The sequence below is a fragment of the Microcaecilia unicolor genome, chromosome 7, assembly GCF_901765095.1.
Source record: "Microcaecilia unicolor chromosome 7, aMicUni1.1, whole genome shotgun sequence".
NCBI classification, from domain to species: domain Eukaryota; kingdom Metazoa; phylum Chordata; class Amphibia; order Gymnophiona; family Siphonopidae; genus Microcaecilia; species Microcaecilia unicolor.
The window spans coordinates 3,380,462-3,401,825 of record NC_044037.1 but is presented as its reverse complement, the minus strand read 5'-3'; the positions used below and the strand labels follow the sequence as shown (position 1 = coordinate 3,401,825).

General features: G+C 42.4%; 1 protein-coding gene across 5 annotated transcripts in view; it reads left to right on the top strand.

Annotated features, from left to right (window-relative positions):
- The window catches only part of GDPD2 (glycerophosphodiester phosphodiesterase domain containing 2), a 118,350-nt gene that overhangs the window by 31,327 nt on the left and 65,659 nt on the right, over positions 1-21,364 (top strand). For 4 of the 5 annotated variants that reach the window (XM_030209648.1, XM_030209644.1, XM_030209646.1 and 1 more), the window contains 2 exons: positions 18,427-18,558; positions 20,733-20,839. In XM_030209648.1, coding sequence (XP_030065508.1) covers positions 18,460-18,558; positions 20,733-20,839 — 206 coding nt within the window. In that variant the 5' untranslated portion in view covers positions 18,427-18,459. The remainder of the gene's footprint in view (positions 1-18,426; positions 18,559-20,732; positions 20,840-21,364) is intronic. The other variant, XM_030209649.1, reaches the window with a different exon arrangement.

Sequence of the window (21,364 nt, the reverse complement as noted above, 5' to 3'; positions counted from 1 at the left end):
CTGACCGAACCTGGTTAAATTTTGCCCTCCTCTCTGTCAATACAGTTGCACGGGCGATCAGCAGGTTCTCCAACACTCACTGTAAACTGGATACCTGCCCCAACTACCTAATGAAATCTGCCCCTGACCGCTTCTTATTAGACCTCACATTAGACCTCACATCCCACCTAAATTACTTGCTACAGCAAGGTCTCTTCCCTAAGGAAAATGGCAATATCCTACTCACCCCGATACTAAAAGACACCAAGAAAAAGACAAATGAAATCACCAGTAGCATCCATCCCGATGTCAGTCAAACTGATGAAAAGCATGGTAGCCAAACAACTTACAGAATATAAGGATGCCCCAGGATACATGACCAACTAAATTAACCTACCATCCAGGAATACATCCAGATTATCCCGTTCATACTTAAACCTTCGTTACCCTAGCTACAACGGCCTCAAATATAAATCCACTTATGCTTCCACCTTCTCCTTTATAAGTACACAACTATGGAATGCACTGCCAAAAGCTGTAAAAACTATTCACAATCATCTTAATTTCAGGAAATCACTCAAGACCAGCTTATTTGGAAAGGCCTACCCCAAGGATCCAACATACGTCCCTACATCCTGCAACACAGCAAATTAATGGACCATTTTGGACACTCTTACCCTTCCCTCCTTTTTACCCTGTATACCCTGTTCTTTTGATGCTTCCTGATCACTACACTATATTGTATTTGTATATTTACCGGATTGGTGATTGCCTCTACGGTTTGATGTAAGCCACATTGAGCCTGCAAATAGGTGGGAAAATGTGGGGTACAAATGTGATAAATAAATATATAAACAAATTCTCAATATTACACGAATCACAGTCAGGTTTTCGCCACGTCCACAACAAAGAAACAGTACTACTCACTCTCCTAGCTAAATTCAAGCAGGAAATAGCAATAGGCAAAAATATCCTCCTCCTCCCTCCAATTCGACATGTCTAGTGCATTCGACATGGTAAACCACAATATATTAATAAGAGTACTAGATAAGTTCGGGATTGATGGAAACATACTTAGCTGGATCAAGGGTTTCCTAACCACAAGAACATACCAAGTAAAATCAAACTCAAACATATCATCACCATGGAAAGCAGACTGTGGAGTACCACAAGGATCACTGCTATCACCGATCCTCTTCATCCTAATGATGACCCCACTAGCCAAGTCCTTATCCAACCAAGGCCTTAACCCCTTCATCTATGCAATGTCACAATATACATTCCTTACAAATCTGAACTGACAGAAATCACTAACGAAATCAAGATCAGCTTGAACATCATGGACTCATGGTCAAATGCATTTCAACTAAAACTCAACAAAGAAAAAACACACTGTCTTATCCTCTCATCCCAACACAGCGCGGATAACCCCAGATTACACCCTCCCTATCTCGGACTGCCTGAAAATTCTCGGCGTCACATTGAACCGCAACCTAACACTAGATAGCCAAGTGACATCCACAATAAAGAAAATGTTCCACTCAATGTGGAAACTCAAACGCGTGAAACAATTCTTCCCGAGGGAAACATTTTGTAACCTGATACAATCAATGGTACTAAGCCATTTAGACTACTGCAATAGAATTTATGCGGGATGCAAAGAACAAACATTAAAGAAACTTCAGACCACTCAAAACACGGCAGCTAGACTTATCTTTGGAAAAACGCGATTTGAAAGTGCAAAACCCCTCCGAGATAAACTACTCTGGCTCCCAATCAAAGAATGCATTGCTTCCAAAATCTGCACTCTGGTTCACAAAATTATCTACGGTGAAGCCCCAGGATACATGACAGACCTGATCGACCTACCAACTAGAAACACATCCGAATCAACACAAACGTACCTAAATCTGCACTACCCAAGCTGCAAAGGATTCAAATACAAATCAACTTACGCATCCAGTTTCTCCTACATAAGAACACAACTGTGGAACGCATTACCAAAAGCCTTGAAAGCTACGTACGGCCACCTAAACCTTCCGGAAAACACTAAAAACTAACCTGTTTAAAAAGACATACCCTACCGATCCAACATAAATGCCTGATTTCTGCAAGACAACAAAACTAAAGTACGTAATGGACATAACACAACTTTCTGTTGTATGATTCCCTAATGTGGCTGTGCCACATGAACTTTATCTTACCACAATATCACTTTGTATTTATTTACACCGGAGTCTGCAAACACCTCTCCGGTACTATATAAGCCACATTGAGCCTACAAATAGGTGGGAAAATGTGGGATACAAAAGTAACAAATAAATAAAATAACTAGAAATATCAAAAAATGAAATATAATTGGTTATTTGCCTAATAGGCATCTTTCCTTTATGGTCTGGGCTTGATCTAACCTTTAATTACCAGATTAAGGGTTCTGGAGGGGGGTGGGGGTATGGGTATTTGTATATGGATAGAACTCCCTAGTAGCCATACTGGTGAACTTAATTACATGCAGAATCTAAGAATAAGTTGGGAAGGACATCTCCTTTGGGGGTGATTTACTTAACGTATGTATTATATCTAATGTGCTGATTATTATTCTATGTTTCACATGGCAGTCAATGTAATAACTTGGAATGTGGGTGATATTCACTCGCCCATTAAAAGGAAGAAAATCTTGACTGCTTTGCAAAGGCAGGGAATGGGCAAAGCTTTCTTTCAGGAGACCCATATGACAGGGCCTGAGCATCAGAAATTATGCAGGGAATGGGTTGGTCACTGTTAGTATTCAACAGGGCCAGTCCCGCAAAGTCATTCCCTTTCAATTATTGTGTACAAGTAATGATGCTCAGGGTCATTGGCTATTGCTTCATTGCACTTTATACGACTTGCCCTGTGTATTGGTTTCCTTATATGCTCCCAGTATATTTGGTCACACCTTTTCCCCCTCTCTGTTGAGAGTGCTTACTCCTTACACTAACTGTACTTTTGTAATAGGTAGTGGTTTCAATGCAGTGGTAGATCACAAAACTGCAAGTGGAAGAAGACCACCAATACCTAGCTGGGGAGGAACCTTGTTGTGTTCCAGCCTAAATCTGATAGATATTTGGAGTGTTGCACCCTGGAGAGGTGGGTTATATGCATATCTCCCAAGCTCATTTGGCAGCGAGCTACCTGGATTATATCCTGCTCTCAGATCATGCATTTGGCACAGTTCATGAGGTGGATATTGTCCTGGATATTGTCCTGGGGGAATCTCAGATCATGCAATGGTCTGTCTTGATTTGCATATAAAAGGGAAGGAGCCCCGGCCTCTGTGGAGAATACCCCAGCATTTGGCTGATGATACAGAATTCATTACTTATTTAAATAAGAAATGGGAAATCTATTGTTCCACTAATCAATGACATCAGAATACCCCGGGCCTTCTCTGGGAAATGGGGAAGATGGTTATTCAAGGGGAGATCATTTCCTATTTAGCCCATCAAGTGAAGCACTTAAATCTACAAAATCTTACCCTGTCAGCGCAAATGCAACAAGCACATAGAGAGTTAGCATATAATCTCACAAGGGGAACAGTATTTTCAATTGCAAAATGCTTTAAATAGTCCATAGCAGGACTATGCATACTATGCAGTTTAGATGCCATAGTTTTTTTTCGCTATGGCAATAAGATGGTTCAGGCGGAGGTGGGACCACATTTTATCCTGATCCCATGGATATTAAGATATCAGATGATCATTCTATCACTAAATTATTTAGAAATTATTATGCTACTCTGTATACTGCTCATGATTCTGATGTTACAGCACAGGGAAACTTCCTTAACGATTTACAACTTCCGACACTGCTGCCTGAGAAGCTAAATTTACTTAATGCCACAATACATCCAGCAGAAATTCAAATGGCAATTAGGGAGCTGGCTGGATGTAAGACTTTAGGGCCAGATGGCTTCCCTCATAGGCGCCCGGTATAAGAGGCTTGGGGAGGCTATGCCTCCCCAGCCACAGCAGGATGGATCAGCTGTTTCTATAGAAACGCTAAATAGTAGTAGTAGTAGTAGTTCTCCCGCCAGTCCCGCTGCTCTGGGGGGTTTAAATAGCAGCAGCTGCAGTGAAAGCCATCTCTAGCCTTGTGTATAGCCAGTTGTAATTTGATTACCTTACTGCTGGGAGAGCAGAGCAGGGGGGTTGGCTGGAGGTGTCCTGGGTTGCCAGGGAGATATTTAACTAGGATGAATTCCTGCACATGAGCACTTCATACCAAAGAGACTTGCACTGACCCCTGAAATTTTAAAAATAAGTTTTAAAAGTATTTGCATTAAATCTAATTGCAGAATTTAGGTGCTAGGAAGTGGGATTGGTATGCTCTGTACTCAAATTTGCTCAAGCCATATGCAAATTAGTTCGTTTTTAGGAGGTTCTCATTTGCATATTTATGGGTAAAAATTGTTGGAAATGTTTACAGCCTTAATGTTAGGGCATGGCTCTGATCAAAAATGTGAAGTTTGATCCAAAAACGAAGGGTTTAGCTAGTGTTTTTGACTAAAAGTTCCCATTAGAGTGTCTGTATGTTAATCTGCATTCAAATAGAGCTCTCTGATTGGATGAGCAGCTCCTGTTAAAAAATCTGCCCGGGAACAGAGAGGAGAGGAGAGAATCAATGGGTGGGTGGGTGTGGATGGCTGGAGGGGGGGCAGGGGAGCGAAGAGAATCACTGGGTGGGTGTGGATGGCTGGAGGGGGGGCAGGGAAGAGGAGAGTTGCTGGACATGGATGGAGGAGAGGGAAGGGAGCAAGAAGAAATGCTGGACATGGATGGAGGGGAGGGAAGAGTGAGGAAGGAGATGAGATGAGGGAAAAGGAAGAGAGAAAAACTGCACATGGATGAAGAAAATAGGCAGAAGTTGGATCCACTGGACAGTCAAGTCTGCGGAGGACCCAGTTTTTACTTACAGATGTAGGACAAGAAATGAAGAAGAAAGGCGGAAAGTAAAGAAATAAATGGAAAGGAAGCCCTGGAAACGGAGTTAAGAGGACAGATAGCAGCAGAATCGGATACTGGGCCAGCATGATCAGAAAAATAGTCACCAGACAACAAAGGTAGAAAAAAAATCATTTTATTTTCATTATAGTGTTTGGAATATGTTCACTTTGAGAATCAGGTGCTCAATATTAAAAGTTTATATTTATTTACTTATTTATGGCATTTTATCCCACATTAAACATGAATTAGAGTGTTTTGTGGCTCTACATGAGAATTGTGATGATATGATCCCTTGTTTCATATTGTTGACGGTCTGCATTTTCCGTATGGGTGGTATATTGGTGTATTAGGTTCTGCCCAGTGTAATATTTATAGTACAGTAAGGTTCTGAGTGTGTTTTTGCACAAAGTTGTGCTTAGTATATGCATTGAGCAACCACTTTATTCTTTGACATGATACATATCTAATATCTAAATGTAATCAAAGGTATTAATTGTGACTTTTATTTTTATTTATTTATTTTTTCTGTGTGTTATCAGACAATTATGGATTTAAGCTCCACCCCTGGCCCACCCTAACCCCGCCTCCTTTAGCCTCCCCAAACAGTTGGGCCACTGACCACCTATGGCTTCCCTTAGAATACTATAAGATATTAGGCAGCCGAATAAAGTACAGAGAAATACAAAAAGCAAAAAGTGTCACAAATTTATCAGTACCTCCTCATCAGGATTTTTTTTTTATTAGCAATTTTTACATCATTTCCATCACAAAGAAAAAAGCATCCAAAAGAAGTATCCAATCTAAACAAACGATTCAATCCACAAGCTTACAAGCCCATATCAAGGGAGGAAAAAAACTACCTTACAAAAAAACCCCTAAAACACAGAAATAATGAAAATCCAACCAACCAATAGCGTCATTTCTACTCTGACTCCCATCCAATACAATAATTTCTCATAAGTACATAAGTATTGCCATACTGGGACACACCAAAGGTCCATCAAGCCCAGCATCCTGTTTTCAACAGTGGCCAATCCAGGTCACAAATACCTGGCAAGATCCCAAAAAAGTAAAAAAACATTGTATGCTGCTTATCCCAGAAATAGTGGATTTTCCCCATCCATTTAATAACGGTCTCTGGACTTTTCCTTTAGGAAGCCGTCCAAACCTTTTAAAAACTCTGCTAAGCTAACCGCCTTTATCACATTCTCTGGCAACAAATTCCAGAGTTTAATTACACGTTGAGTGAAGAAACATTTTCTCAGATTTATTTTAAATTTACTACTTTATAGCTTCATCGCATGCCCCCTAGTCCTAGTATTTTTGGAAAGTGTAAACAGATGCTTCACGTCTACCCATTCCACTCCACTCATTATTTTATAGACCTCTATCATATCTCCCCTCAGCTGTCTGGACAGACTTCTACGGTCTGTGCTCTGAGAATGGCAAGGACAAATCAAACTTGGGTATACATATAAAGTATCGCATATCAAGTAAAATGAGTTTATCGTGTTGGGCAGACTGGATGGGACCGTACAGGTCTTTATCTGCCATCAGTTACTATGTTACATTTCTCTGTTTATCTTGAAGCCCAATGCAGGTCTCGTACCTTCTTTCCTAGCATAGTTGCCCATGATTTTAGTAAAGAATGCTCCCTGGCAAGGATTAAGCAGGGCTGGAGAGAGTGTTACTACGCTGTAAGTGTTCTGGCTTTTTCTAGCACATGGCATCACTGCTGTTCCTCTTCAATATCGCTTTTTCTCTTGCATTCTGTAGGACTCACCTTTTTTCATGTATCAACACATCTGCATAATATTTATACAAGGAACTTATGGGCGGCTTTCCTTATAGTTTTTGAAGGGGAATCTGCAGTAACAATGCACCAAAAGAAACTTCAGCCACAGGCTTACTTGACATCACATTGTCTCAGAAGAGTACGGTGGGAGAGGACGCTGTACCCCTTTCTTGCAGCATCTAGAGCTTCCCACTGCTAGAAACCTTGGGGCTGATCCAGCAGGGCACTTTGTGTGCATTACAATGGTATCTTTATAGAAATGTCAAATACAAAGTCATGATGGTAGAAAGACTTCAGTGGTCCAGTTGACCCTGGATAAAGTGTCCAGAGCATGTGTACAGCCCCTCCCACAGTCCAGGAATTCACTATATATGTAACAAATGCAGCTTCTTGAGTAAAGGGTCATCCATCCAAGGAAGCAAAGTTTCTCCCCTTAAAGTGCACAATTCTTTACTGAGGACTGATGCATTCATGTATCAAACTGACCAGCACAGGCTGAACCTTCAGAATTTCAATCATGTCCCAGGCTGAATTGATTTTAAGCTCTTTGTGCCTCCAGGACTCAGCTGAATACAAGGCATTTGACCTAAGGTAACACTCCCGCTCCGAAAGTAAACTAACAACATGTCATATTTACCAATGAGGCTGAGTAGAAATGTAGCTTGATTGCTTGCCAGAAACTAAACTGGTTTTGTTAGGTTTACAAAGAACGAAAGTAATTAATATTCATAGAGCTAAAAAGCATATTTCCCCTTGTTAGTGTGATTTGGTGCAGCAAAAGCATTTGACAGTTAACTAGTTGTATCTGAAGGCAGCAGGGATCCCGTCCTTCCTAACATGGTTCCTGCCAATATTTAAAAAACTAGCAATATTGTAGCAAAATTTAATAGTGTAGAGTAAATTTATCAGTGGCATGATTTTTCCTTGGTTTTGTGCAGGGCCGGTCTTAGGCAGGGGCGACAGGGGCGGTCGCACAGGGCCTCGCACTCCTAGGGGCCCTGCATCTCTGACACATCTGTCCTCCTGTCTCGGAACACCTCCCTGCTCCGTACCTTAATGTGCATCCATGTTTCAGCTGACGGGATATGAAAATTGCTGCCGCTCTCTACTGAAACGTGATGGATGCATATCAAGGTATGGGGTGAGGTGGGGTTCTGAGAGCTCTAAACCTCCTTTTAAACTGATAAATTATGACATGGTGGCAGGTGCGGTTGGGCGGGGGGTGGGCGCAGGCAGGGGGGACCCACTGAACTGGTCTGCAAAGGGCCCCGCAATTGCTAAGACCGACCCTGGTTTTGTGATTTTGATATTGTTGTATCTGAAGGCAATAGTGAGCCCATCCTTTGTAATTCAGTTACTGCTAATGTTTGGATAAATTGCTTTCCTCCTGAAATCTTTAGTAGTGGGTGTGATACACAGGACTAGGTTTAACTATAGACAAAATAGGCAACTGCCTCGGGTGGCAAATGTTAGAAGCACCAAGTATCCAGACCCAAAAGGATCTTCTCTCCTTTTAAAACATTTGTGCCGGCAACCTGGTTCCATCCTTTTTAAGTTGGAGATCATCTTTTTTGGAATAGGCTCCCCCCTCTTCCCTATAAGGTTGCCCAGTTCTTAATGAATCCAAATCCCTCCTCTCTATCCATGAATTTAGACTCTGGAGCTTGCCTGCCTCTTGGGTCCTGTGTGTAGGATGGGGAACATTACTGACAATGCTAAACTGGAGGGTTCTGGGTTTCAGCCCTAGCTAAAAGCCTAACTGTGGCTTCAGAAACAGCCACTTCATGCAGTTTACCCAGGTTTATTTTTTGAAGTACAAAGAAGTTCTTCCACTGATTTTATGAGTTGATCTTCTTGCCATGTAAGGATCCTCTCTGAATATCCCACTCCTTTCTGAATTCCATTACGGTTTTTCTCTCTACCCCCTCCTTCAGGAGAACATTCCAGGCATCCATCACCATTTCCATGAAAACATATTTCCTGATGTTGCTTCTGAATCTTCATCTTTGTAGATTGATATCATGTTCCCTCATAGGTGCTTGCTGACTCAGATATTTGGGGAGGCTAAAGTAGGGCGGGCCTGGGGCAGGGCTAGGATGGGAGGGATGGGACATGGTGTGGCAAGTTAAAAAAAATGTAGGGTGGAAGGGTCACATGTCGGCAGTAAAAGAGACTGTAGAAGCATATTTGAACACAGCACGTATGAGCCCCTTCACCATGCATCAGCAGTATCTTCCTAGTACATAAGTATTGCCATACTGGGAAAGACCAAAGGTCCATGAAGCCCAGCATCCTGTTTCCAACAGTGGCCAATTCAGGTCACAAATACCTGGCAAGATCCAAAAAAGTACAAAATATTTTATACTGCTTATCCCAGAAATAGTGGATTTTCCCCAAGTCCATTTAATAATGGTCTATGGACTTTTCCTTTAAGAAGCCGTCCAAACCTTTTTAAACCTCCGCTAAGCTAACCGCCTTTACCACATTCTCTAGCAACGAATTCCAGAGCTTAATTACACGTTGAGTGAAGAAATATTTTCTCCAATTCATTTTAAATTTACTACATTGTAGCTTCATCGCATGCCCCCTAGTCCTAGTATTTTTGGAAAGCGTAAACAGACGCTTCACATCTACCCGTTCAACTCCACTCATTATTTTATAGACCTCTATCATATCTCCCCTCAGCCGCCTTTTCTCCAAGCTGAAGAGCCCTAGCCGCTTTAGCCTTTCCTCATAGGGAAGTCGTCCCATCCCCTTTATCATTTTCATCGCCCTTCTCTGCACCTTTTCTAATTCCACTATATCTTTTTTGAGATGCGACGACCAGAATTGAACACAATATTCGAGGTGCGGTCGCACCATGGAGCGATACAAAGGCATTATAACATCCTCATTTTTGTTTTCCATTCCTTTCCTAATAATACCTAACATTCTATTTGCTTTCTTAGCCGCAGCAGCACACTGAGCAGAAGGTTTCAACGTATCATCAGCAACGACACCTAGATCCCTTCCTTGGTCCGTGACTCCTAACGTGGAACCTTGCATGACGTAGCTGTAATTCGGGTTCCTGTTTCCCACATGCATCACTTTGCACTTGCTCACATTAAACATCACCTGCCATTTAGACGCCCCGTCTCCCAGTCTCGTAAGGTCCTCTTGTAATGTTTCACAATCCTCCCGCGATTTAACAACTTTGAATAACTTTGTGTCATCAGCAAATTTAATTACCTCACTAGTTACTCCCATCTCTAGGTCATTTATAAATATGTTAAAAAGCAGCAGCCCCAGCACAGACCCCTGGGGAACCCCACTAACTACCCTTCTCCATTGAGAATACTGACCATTTAACCCTATTCTCTGTTTTCTATCTTTTAACCAGTTTTCAATCCACAGTAGAACACTACCTCCTATCCCATGACTCTCCAATTTCCTTTGGAGTCTTTCATGAAGTACTTTGTCAAACGCCTTCTGAAAATCCAGATACAGAATATCAAGTGGCTCACCTTTATCCACATGTTTGTTCACCCCTTCAAAGAAATGTAGTAGATTGGTGAGGCAAGATTTCCCTTCACTAAATCTATGTTGACTTTGTCTCATTAATCCATGCTTTTGAATATGCTCTGTCATTTTGTTCTTAATAATAGTCTCTACCATTTTGCCCTGCACCGATGTCAGACTCACCGGTCTATAATTTCCCGGATCTCCTCTGGAACCTTTTAAAAAAATCGGCGTTACATTGGCCACCCTCCAATCTTCCAGTACCACGCTCGATTTTAAGGATAAATTACATATTACTAACAATAGCTCCGCAAGCTCTTTTTCAGTTCTATCAGTTCTCTGGGATGAATGCCATCCGGTCCAGGAGATTTGCTACTCTTCAGTTTGTAGAACTGCCCCATTACATCCTCCAAGTTTACAGAGAATTCATTAAGTATCTCTGATTCATCAGCTTCGAATACCATTGCTTTTTCACTGCTTCAAAAAGTACAAAGACCAGGGGACACTCGATGAAATTACATGGAGATACATTTAAAACATATAGGAGGAAATATTTTTTCACTCAAAGAATAGTTAAGCTCTGGAACTTGTGGCTGGAGGATGTAGTAACAGTGATTAGTGTATCTAGGTTTAAAAAAGGTTTGGACAAGTTCCTGGAGGAAAGGTCCATAGTCTGCTATTGAGATGGACCTGCGGGAACCCACTGCTTGACCTGGGATTATTAGCTACTAATTGGGTTTCTTCCAGGTACTTGTGGCCTGACAGGATAATGGGCTAGAAGGACCATTGGTCTGACCCAGTATGGCTGTTCTTATATTCTTATGACATGTCTCGGAATGAGATAAATGCAATGGATATTATACTTGCACTGGTCTTAGGTTGTTCAGAACTTGCAGGACCTAATCTTCATTTCCAAATCTTTCAGAAACTTCCTGTCCTCAAGAATGGGCCAATTCAATCTTGCAAAATTAATTCCTTTTCAACTATCTCCTGTTCAAATTGTCCTCACCAGAGCCGAATCCAAACTGGACTAGAGAGCTCATGTAGATAAGAACATAAGGGTTGCCATACTGGCAGAGACCAAAGGTCCATCAAGCCCAATATCCTGCTTCCAACAGTGGCCAATCCAGGTCACAAGTACCTGGCAAGATCCAAAACACTAAAACAGATTTTATGCTGCTTATCCTAGAAATAAGCAGTGGATTTTCCCAAGTTCATCTTAATAATGGCTAATGGACTTTTCTTTTATGAAATTATCCAAACCTTTTTTAAAACCCTGCTAAGCTCATTGCTTTTACCACATTCTCTGGCAACGAATTCCTGAGTTTAATTACACGTTGAGTAAAGAAATATTTTCTCCAATTAGTGTTAAATTTGCTACTTTGTAGCCTCATTGCGTGTCCCCTAGTCCTAGTATTTTTGGAAAGAGTAAACAAGCAATTCACGTCTATCTGTTCCACCCCACTCATTATTTTATAGACCTCTATCATATCTCCCCTCAGTTGTCTTTTCTCCAAGCTGAAGAGCCCTAGCCGCTTTAGCCTTTCCTCATAGGGAAGTCGTCCCATCCCCTTTATCATTTTCATTGCCCTTCTCTAAACCTTTTCTTTTTTTTTAGTTCAAGTTGTTGTTACTGAAAAGATTTTCAAATTAAACAATACAAAGTTACAAAAACAAGGAAAAAAGACAAACCTTACCAACCAGGAGGATAATTTGAGTAAACATTAAGTTCATAGCTACAGCATATATCAACAATCAAGGAACAGGAAGAAGAAATAGTATATTATAAGTACATCTGATAAAACTTATCCAGATATATTGGAGCAAAAGTCCTTTAGAGGTTCCCATGTTTTTAGAAAAAACTGCAAGTCGATTTGCTTTTTCAGCTAAATGGAATTCATATTTATAGACAAGACAGACTGAATTCCACCAGAAGGCAAAAGAAACCTTTGTATTATGTTTCCATTCACTTAAAACAGTTTTCAGGACTTAAATATGGTTGACACAAGTGATCTGAAGAGTACAATTTTGTAAGAGAGAGGAACAGAAAACTGGTACATTTTGGAAATCCTGCACCAAACAATAATTGTACATTAGAACAAGTACAGATCAGATGTTCTAAAGTGCCAACTGCAGACTTTGAAAGCTGCCTATTTACTCTAGTTTGCTTAATTGGAGTCCAAGAGACTTTATACAGCATTAAAAAGAGAGAGATTGTAAAAGAGCAGCTGAGGCCAATGGCCGGTTAGATTTAGTCCAAAAACCAGACCATTGTTTCTCTGTATGAGAGACTGTAAGTTCCTCAGCCTGTAATAGTTGTAGAGTGGAATTACAATTATCTTAACTAGAGACAAGGAAATTATAACAGAAAGAAGCAGAATTAGACTGTGACAAAGCTTCATTAAGAATGCTAAGCACTTCTGGAGGAGCAGAATCAAGTCTGGAAATGTACATAGAAGAATTCAGTGCCGATCTAATTTGAAGATATTAAAAAATTTGGGAGTTAGGAAGAGAAAATTAAGGGGTCCTTTTACCAAGCTGCAGGAAAAGGGTCCTGGGCTAGTAGGTGGGGGCTGTTCTTCCCGCATGCCAGGGCCCTTTTTACCACAGTGGGTAAAAAAGCCCCCAACACACATGGCCATGCAGCAGGGAGTCCTTACCATCACCCACTGAGGTGGTGATAAGGGCTCCCACGCGATGCCTGATTACTGCCGGGTTATCGCTGCAAAAGTCATTTCCAGGGGGTTTATTTGGTGCGCGCTTGGGGTGGGACTACTGCCGGTGGGTGCGTTGGACCGGCAGCAGTCCTGGAAGAGCGAGAGGTAAGCCCGAGTTGGACTTACTGCCGCTCTGTAAAAGGACCCCTTAGAATGCAGGGAGTTAAAGGTAGAGACAAGTTTCTCTTCTGGAATATCCAAAACATGGAAAATGCCCAACATGCACCAGTCAAACCAGAATATCTGGGACTTATTAATAACCACATGAGGGTTACCCCATTATGGTGCATGAGTGGATTGTAAAATTGGAAGCAGTTGTAAATTGTTCAGACGTCTAATAGCTAATAATGTAGTACACATGACACTAGTTTGAAACCTACAGACCCTATTCTAGATCTCAAGGGGGACAGGGTAAGATTAACTGTTTTTCCAATTGCAACCAAACCTGTAGAGATGGTTCTGTATCATCACAGACCCACCCTGCAGCCAGCAGCTCTTAGTAGAAAAGCTTGATTACATAATTCAAAATCAGGGAATCGAACTCCGCTCTTGGATTTGTTGGCTTTGAGTTTTGTAAAAGCTACACGGGGAGGCTTCCCATCCCAAAGAAAAACAGAGTAACTTGTCAATTTGCTTGAAAAAGGACCTGGGAAATTGAACAGGCAACATGCGAAGAAGATACAATGCTAAAGGAGATAACATCACATTCTAATCTACCCCACCAGGATAGAAACAAGGGATTCCACTTTTGGCAGGAAGATTTCAGAAGATCTGGGACTCTAGACATATTAGATTGCATAGTTTCCTGTAAAGTAGATTTATAGGTGAGGCCTAAATATTTGATACATGTATCATAGCATTCAGTGCTGACAATAAGACTAACTTCACCTCCCTATTCCCTTCCAAGGGTCTTGCCCATTTAGCAGCTTGATATTTCTTCTCTAACTGTACTACCCCACGTGCCAGCCTCTGTGAGCGTGCACAAATAAAGGCAATAATATCACCACGTAGCACTACCTTAGAAGTTTCCCAAAACAATTGTGCCTCGTGTTCATGTCCACCATTCATATCTACAAAATAAGACCATCGCTGGTGTAAATAGTCTTTAAATGCCTCATCATCTTTCAAAAGCACTGGAAATCTCCACATGTGGCAGCGGAGCCTGGTCACTCCCAATTCCAAGTCTACCCAAATCATAGCATGGTCTGAGACTTCCATTGGGCCAATCTCTGCACATGACAGTTGCGGGAACAAGGTAGATGATAACATAATATAATCCAGACGAGACCAGGTACCATGGGCCCTTGACATATGGGTATAATCTCTTACTGAAGGATGACTCAGCCGCCAGGGATCTACCAAATTCAAAGCATTACTCAAGTACGCCAATCCCTTTCCTTTGCCCATTGCTAATCCTGCAGTGGGACCAGAGCGGTCTTGCTATCCATCCATAACTTGATTGAAATTCCCTAGCACAATCCACGGAGCATTTGCGTGTTGAATCCCCAATCGAACCAAATGTTGAAAGAATGAATGGTCATAAACGTTAGGACCATAGACATTAAGAAGGAAAACCTCTTGTCCCATTATATTCAAATGAAGTAAAATATAACGACCCTCCCTATCTCTTTCCACTACCCTAGATGTACATTGTAAACTTTTATGAATCAGTACGGCCACTCCCCCCCTTTTACCCCCAGAGGATGCAAAGTAGCACTCTCCCACCCAGCGCTGTTTGTTTTAAGTGTTCTACATCTGTTAATTTAGTTTCTTGAAGACATGCAATAGAGACTTTGTGGCACTGCAAAGCAGACAGAATTTTTGTCCTTTTAACTGGGGAGGAAATACCGGACACATTCCAAGAGATCTGTCTAGGGATTTGTAAATTAACCATGGTCCCAACAATCCGGTACAAGTAAGACTAACATCTTTAGAACCTTAGAGACTCCCAGGTGCCCAGCCTTCACCCAGAAGCCAAACACTATCAACAACAGTGGCACACAACCAGAACCCACAAAGCAAATACCCCTAACAGGCATGGCACAGCAGCACCCCCTCCCCCCTACTACCTCCCAGAGAATATCCAGCTGTACAAATTCCCCTCCCAACCCCCTCCCACCCCCTCTCTCCCCCCCTCTTGCATACCCCCCTTCCCCCAGAACATAATCAACCTTCCTCATGGACCGACAACGACCCACAAGATCACTTACCAATGCCTATCAGGTTCCTCCCTCCTACCTGAACCGTACTGTATTTGTTATTCAGCTTACCAAACTAAACACTCTGGTACTGCATGTGTACAACTCTCTCACACACATCCACCTGCTCCCCTCCTTTCCCTCTCAACCCAACTACACTCACACCTCATACACACTATGGTTTATCCTCCCGCACTCACATATACACCCCACTATTCTTGTATCTCAATCAAGGCTTAACATTATTCAAACAGTAAACATCATGTTTCCTAGCAAAATAGGAATAACTCAACAGGCCCCATGTAAATATGTTATCAAGGTAGTTCCTTAACCGGCCATAAGCCAACCTTAAAGTACCAGTTCGGGGCTCAAAGGAACACTGCAGCTCTTCACTCCATAGCTGACCAGTCTCATACTCACAGTTCTGTCCAAAAAAGAAAAATCAACGTGACTTTTTTTTTTAAATTCGTCGCCACCAAGTCCCGCTCTTGCAATAGAGCTTGTTCATCCTGGGCTGAAACTGTACTCTCGGGCACCCCTTGCAACCAGTTTAGGGCCTGTCCGGAGATTCATAAGATTGCTACTGGCCCTGGTCAAAAATTCTCAATTGCGCTGGATAGCGCAGCTGGAATTTATAATTCCGCTCCACCAACTTCGCACACACGGGTGAGAGCAGCTTGCGCCTCGCTGACAACTCCACTGAGTAATCCTGGAACACCCGAATCAGTGCTCCTTCGTATCGCGTCTCCTCCCGGTGCGCTCGGTAATGTTGTAAAATCAAGTCTTTTTGAGCTGAACGATGAAACTTTACAATCACAATCCGTGGTCTCTGGTCGCCCGTCTTCTTAACTCCTATGCAATGTGCACGCTCCAGCTGCACCTGTTCTGGCTGGCCCGCCTTTCCCGGCAGCGTTCCCATCCATCGCTCCAATTCATGACGCAAAGTTTTCTTTGGTACTGCCTCGGGTATGCCCACAAACCGCAGGTTATCCCTGCATGATCGATTTTCCAAGTCATCTAATTTTGTTTGCTTGGCTTTTATCGCTGCCGCCAGATGAGTCAGTTCCGCGCTTCCCTCCTGCGCGCCATCTTCCAGATCAGAGACTCGCACTTCCAGCTCTCCTGTTCTCCGGGCTAAATCTGACGTCAGTTGCGAGATACCCGCAATTTGCTCAGCATCTGCAGGAGTCTCGGATCTAAGGCACTCACCACTGCCGCTGTTAACTCTGCAATTGCTGACTCCGTGCACGACAGCTGCGGGGCCTGCAGTGGATCCGCCATCTTGTCTTCGGTCTGCTTGGCCCGTTCCGAGCCTTTTTTCGCCGATTTGGTGGACATCGTGGTTGTAACTTTTACAAATTTGTCCATAGATTGTGTGGTGGGCTGTTCCACGCTAAATTTGCTGTGGTGCACACCGTTAAATCACCGATGTTTTGCGATGGAGGAAGGTAACCCTGAGCAGCTCTACACACCCACGTCTGAACCTCCTCACGGCATCACGTGACCCCTTTATTTTTGAATTATATTTAATAATTTCTCCCCTCAAGTAAGCTTTGTAAGCATCCCAGACAGTGTGAAAAGCTATTTCCACAGAAACATTAACCAAAAAATATTCAGTTGTCCAACGTAAAATAAATTGACAAAATTCCTCATCCTGTAATAGGGAGGATTTAAATCTCTACCCTTTAGAGGTGTTAGATGACATATCTGTAGATAATGAAAGTGTTCTACATGCATGATCAGAAATGAGAATAGGTTCAATAGAGGATTTTACTATACCAGGGACCAAACTCTTAGATATAAACAGATAGTCTAGTCTGGAGGAGGAATCCTGTGGTATGGAGTGAAATATGAAATCCATTTCACTGGGGTGTGTAATTCTTCAGGAGTCAGCAAGGTTCAAGGTTGCAAGCAGATGAGACAAAGAGCCTGACAGAGGTCTATAAGATAATGAGTGGAATGGAATGGGTCGATGTGGAGCATCTGTTTACGCTTTCCAAAAATACTAGGACAAGGGGGCATGCGATGAAGCTGCAGTATGGTAAATTTAAAACGAATCGGAGGAAATGTTTCTTCACTCAATGCATAGTTAAACTCTGGAATTTGCTGCCGGAAAAGGTGGTTAAGGCGGTTAACTTAGCGGACTTCAAAAAAGGGTTGGACGGCTTCCTGGAGGAAAAAGCCATAGAATGTTATTGAATGGATGAGGGAATAATACAGTATTTCTAGGATGGGCGGGACAAATTGCTTGTTCTTTTGGCCGCTCTCAGTGACAGGGTGCTGGGCTCGATGGACCCTTGGTCTGTCCCAGCATGGCGATGCTTATGTACTTTTAAAGGCTTAGCCTGAACTTGGGATTTACAGTCCAAACTGGGATCCAAGGGGGTATTCATATCTCCACCAAAAATGATAAAATCCACCTTTAATCAGGCCAATTGTATTGCTCTATGGTGCGACTGTACCTCGAATATTGTGTTCAGTTCTGGTCACCACATCTCAAAAAAGATATAGTGGAATTAGAAAAGGTACAGAGAAGGGCAACGAAAATGATAAAAGGGATGAGATGATTTCCCTATGAGGAAAGGCTGAAGTGGCTTGGGCTCTTCAGCTTGGAGAAAAGATGGCTGAGGGGAGATATGATATGAGTGGAGTGGAATGGGTAGATGTGAATCGCTTGTAACTTTCATCAAGGCTGGTGAAAAATACATGGAAAGGACAGAGGATACAGAATATCCAAGAGAGACCTGGAATGCTGACGGTAAAGTGTCAGGAGTTATTTCAATGACTCACTAAACCTACGAAAGATGTTGGTGATGGAAGTGTATGAAATTCCTCTCAGGAGACTTTCCAATATTTCTTTGATGCAATGTTATGATGAGTGTTGCCCTTGATTTACCTTGATACTATGAACAGTTTATCTTTTGCTCTTGGTTCCCTACTTTTTACATACGTGTTAGATGGTGGAGTCCCCATTAAATAGACTTTTTTCTTTTTACATCCGAAACCCACTCTGGGTTCCAGTACTCTTTGTTCTAGTTTTGTGTATAATCCTTTGCTGTTATCACGTTAAACTCATTAATCAGCGGGAACCCTTTACTGTGTGTGGGAATGTGGTCAGAAATCCTATAAAGTGATTATGTACTTACCTATCCTATTACAAGATTGGGCTTCTTCACACAAATGGCTATTTCTGGCCTCCCTTTTACATTGTTCTAGTGACCGAGCTCCTCAGCTTCGCTGATTTATTTTTCTAGGCCTGAAGAGTCAAGTCCCAGGTGCTGATTGTGATGGCTTTCGACTGTGACTGTGACCATTTCTGTGGCACCTGCTTTGCTGGATTCTACAGCTGCCAGTGGACAGACAGCAAGAAACATAGAGGAAGCAAGGTATGAAATCAGGGTTCCCAACTCAACCCAACTGGCCAAGCTTCTAAGATCCTGGCCTCTAAGCTCCATATTATCAATCAAATCGGTCATTGAGATCAGCTGACCAATTTTTGTTGGATGTGCCTTCATTTTGTCTGGTGAAATTGGATGAATATAGAAAAACATATTGCAGACACTGGACTTCCTGTAAGGCTAAGAAAGATCAGAAATATGAGTGAACTCAAAGAGGAGCTGAAAACTTTTTTGTTTATCCAGCCATTTCTGAGAACTGAGAAATGAACTTGGAAAACTGGCATGATGTTTACAATAATTATGAACTAGACAAACTGACAATGGTTTGTCTGTTTGTTATTGATTTAATTTACTATGTATGTATAATTGTAATCTGCTAAGCACTCTGGGATTGAGCGGAATATATGTTTTTTTTTAATAAATAAAATCAATAAGAATCTTACAGGCTGCCACTGTCCTGGGTTTACCTTATTGCATGCAGAGAGCTGTAGGTCTCATGAGTCCACTGATCTCCCTTCCATAATCAGAACGTCAACTCCATGCATGCAATGGGACAAAGCCATGACAGATGGACCTGTGGACACGGCCTGTTAACACAAGCAACCTGTATCAGTAGGACCATTCTGACAGTGCAGGCAGGCTGTACACCAACGAAGCAGAAACAGAGCCTGTTAACCTAGGAAGGTTGTTTGCTCCAGTAGCAGGATTGAGGCACAGACACATCTGACTTCTCCTCTGAAGTCAGGCCCCGTCTGTGTGAGGGGACCCCTCTGGAATCCCCTACAGAAATGCCTGTCGGCCATCTGCATGCACTGGAGTGTAATTCTGGTGTCTCCTAGGCTGCTGCCCCCTCTACCTACTGGGAAATCCATTCTTAGACCTAACACAGACAGGTTGTACCTCCTCCAGCAGGAGATACAGGCTACCAAACCAAGCAAGCAGGGCCCATGCTATCACTGGCAAGCTGTATTCTCTAGTAAGCTCAGCCGGTTTACACAGGGAGAGGCTACGCATCGCCTTTGCAGCTATCGCTTGGGCACCTGCAGGTATTTGGTTACTGTCTCTTCCTGCATCTGTGAGCTTTGACTCCTGTGGACAGAGCTTCTCAGAGGATCACAGAAGCCAAAGCCAGTGCAAATTAGGAGGCTGCAGAGTCATGGAATTCATAATTAAAACAAACAAAAGCAGTAGAGGTAGATTTCTACTTGTATCGCTCCATGGTGCGACCGCACCTGGAGTATTGTGTTCAGTACTGGTCTCCGTATCTAAAAAAAGATATAGTAGAATTGGAAAAGGTACAGCGAAGGGCGACGAAAATGATAGTGGGGATGGGACGACTTTCCTATGAAGAGAGGCTGAGAAGGCTAGGGCTTTTTAGCTTGGAGAAGAGACGGCTGAGGGGAGATATGATAGAAGTGTATAAAATAATGAGTGGAATGGATCGGGTGGATGTGAAGCGACTGTTCACGCTATCCAAAAATACTAGGACTAGAGGGCATGAGTTGAAGCTACAGTGTGGTAAATTTAAAACGAATCGGAGAAAATTTTTCTTCACCCAACGTGTAATTAGACTCTGGAATTCGTTGCCGGAGAACGTGGTACGGGCGGTTAGCTTGACGGAGTTTAAAAAGGGGTTAGATAGATTCCTAAAGGACAAGTCCATAGACCGCTATTAAATGGACTTGGAAAAATTCCGCATTTTTAGGTATAACTTGTCTGGAATGTTTTTACGTTTGGGGAGCGTGCCAGGTGCCCTTGACCTGGATTGGCCACTGTCGGTGACAGGATGCTGGGCTAGATGGACCTTTGGTCTTTCCCAGTATGGCACTACTTATGTACTTATGTAGAAGTGGGCAGTAGCCAAATTGTGTTCATTAAAAAAAAACAAACAAACCATGAAACAAATCCAATATTTTCTTCAAATGGAGGCTGCTTTTCTCTGTGAGGCCTGGCCCAATGTTCCTGCTGACACCCCCTCCTGATAGGCCCTGCTTATGGAACTTACTAAAAATTCTCACTCCTTCAGGTCGCAGTTACTATTTTTTTCAGGAGGAGGGGGGGGGGGGGGATTGTGATTGCTCCAGTTTCTTGTGGATAATTTGCATGTGTCCAGGATTCCCTCTGATCGCATGAAGTTGCTCAACCTCTTTCTTCTTTTACAGTGTTGCAATGGATTCTGGTTCATTCTCACTCTCTTCACTTTCCTTTTCACCCTGGTGTGGCTTTATGTCGTTCTCATCACATTGAATGACTTCCACAACTTCAATGAGTAAGTAAACCATTACCTCCCTTCTCCGCAGGGCTGGCATTATTTTATTTATTAAGATTTATGTATCGCCTTTTTGAAGGAATTCACTCAAGGCGGTGTACAGTAAGAATAAATCAAACATAAGGAATAGACAATTACAGAAGTAAAAATATTCAAATAACAATGCAAAGTATGGCATAGTACACTACTTACAATGTCAACACAATACGTAATAAAACATTTTAATAGACAGCGTAGGGTATAATTAGATGGAACATATAGGTAACAGAGTGAGAAGAATTAGAAAGGTTCACATGAGGTCAGAGAGATGATTAAATGTTATCTGAGCCAGGGTAGGAGTGGATAAAGATTAGGGGTTTGCCCAGGGCCCTGCCACTTTAAAAAGGGTGTCATTCAAATAGTTCTAGGGATAACTCTGAGCCACAGATGACACCCTTCCCTGTGGTTAGAGAGTACTGCCAGTGCTAAAGCCAGACCTGCCTCCCTGCCCTACCCTTCTCCTTATCAGACGTACTCTTGTGTCCT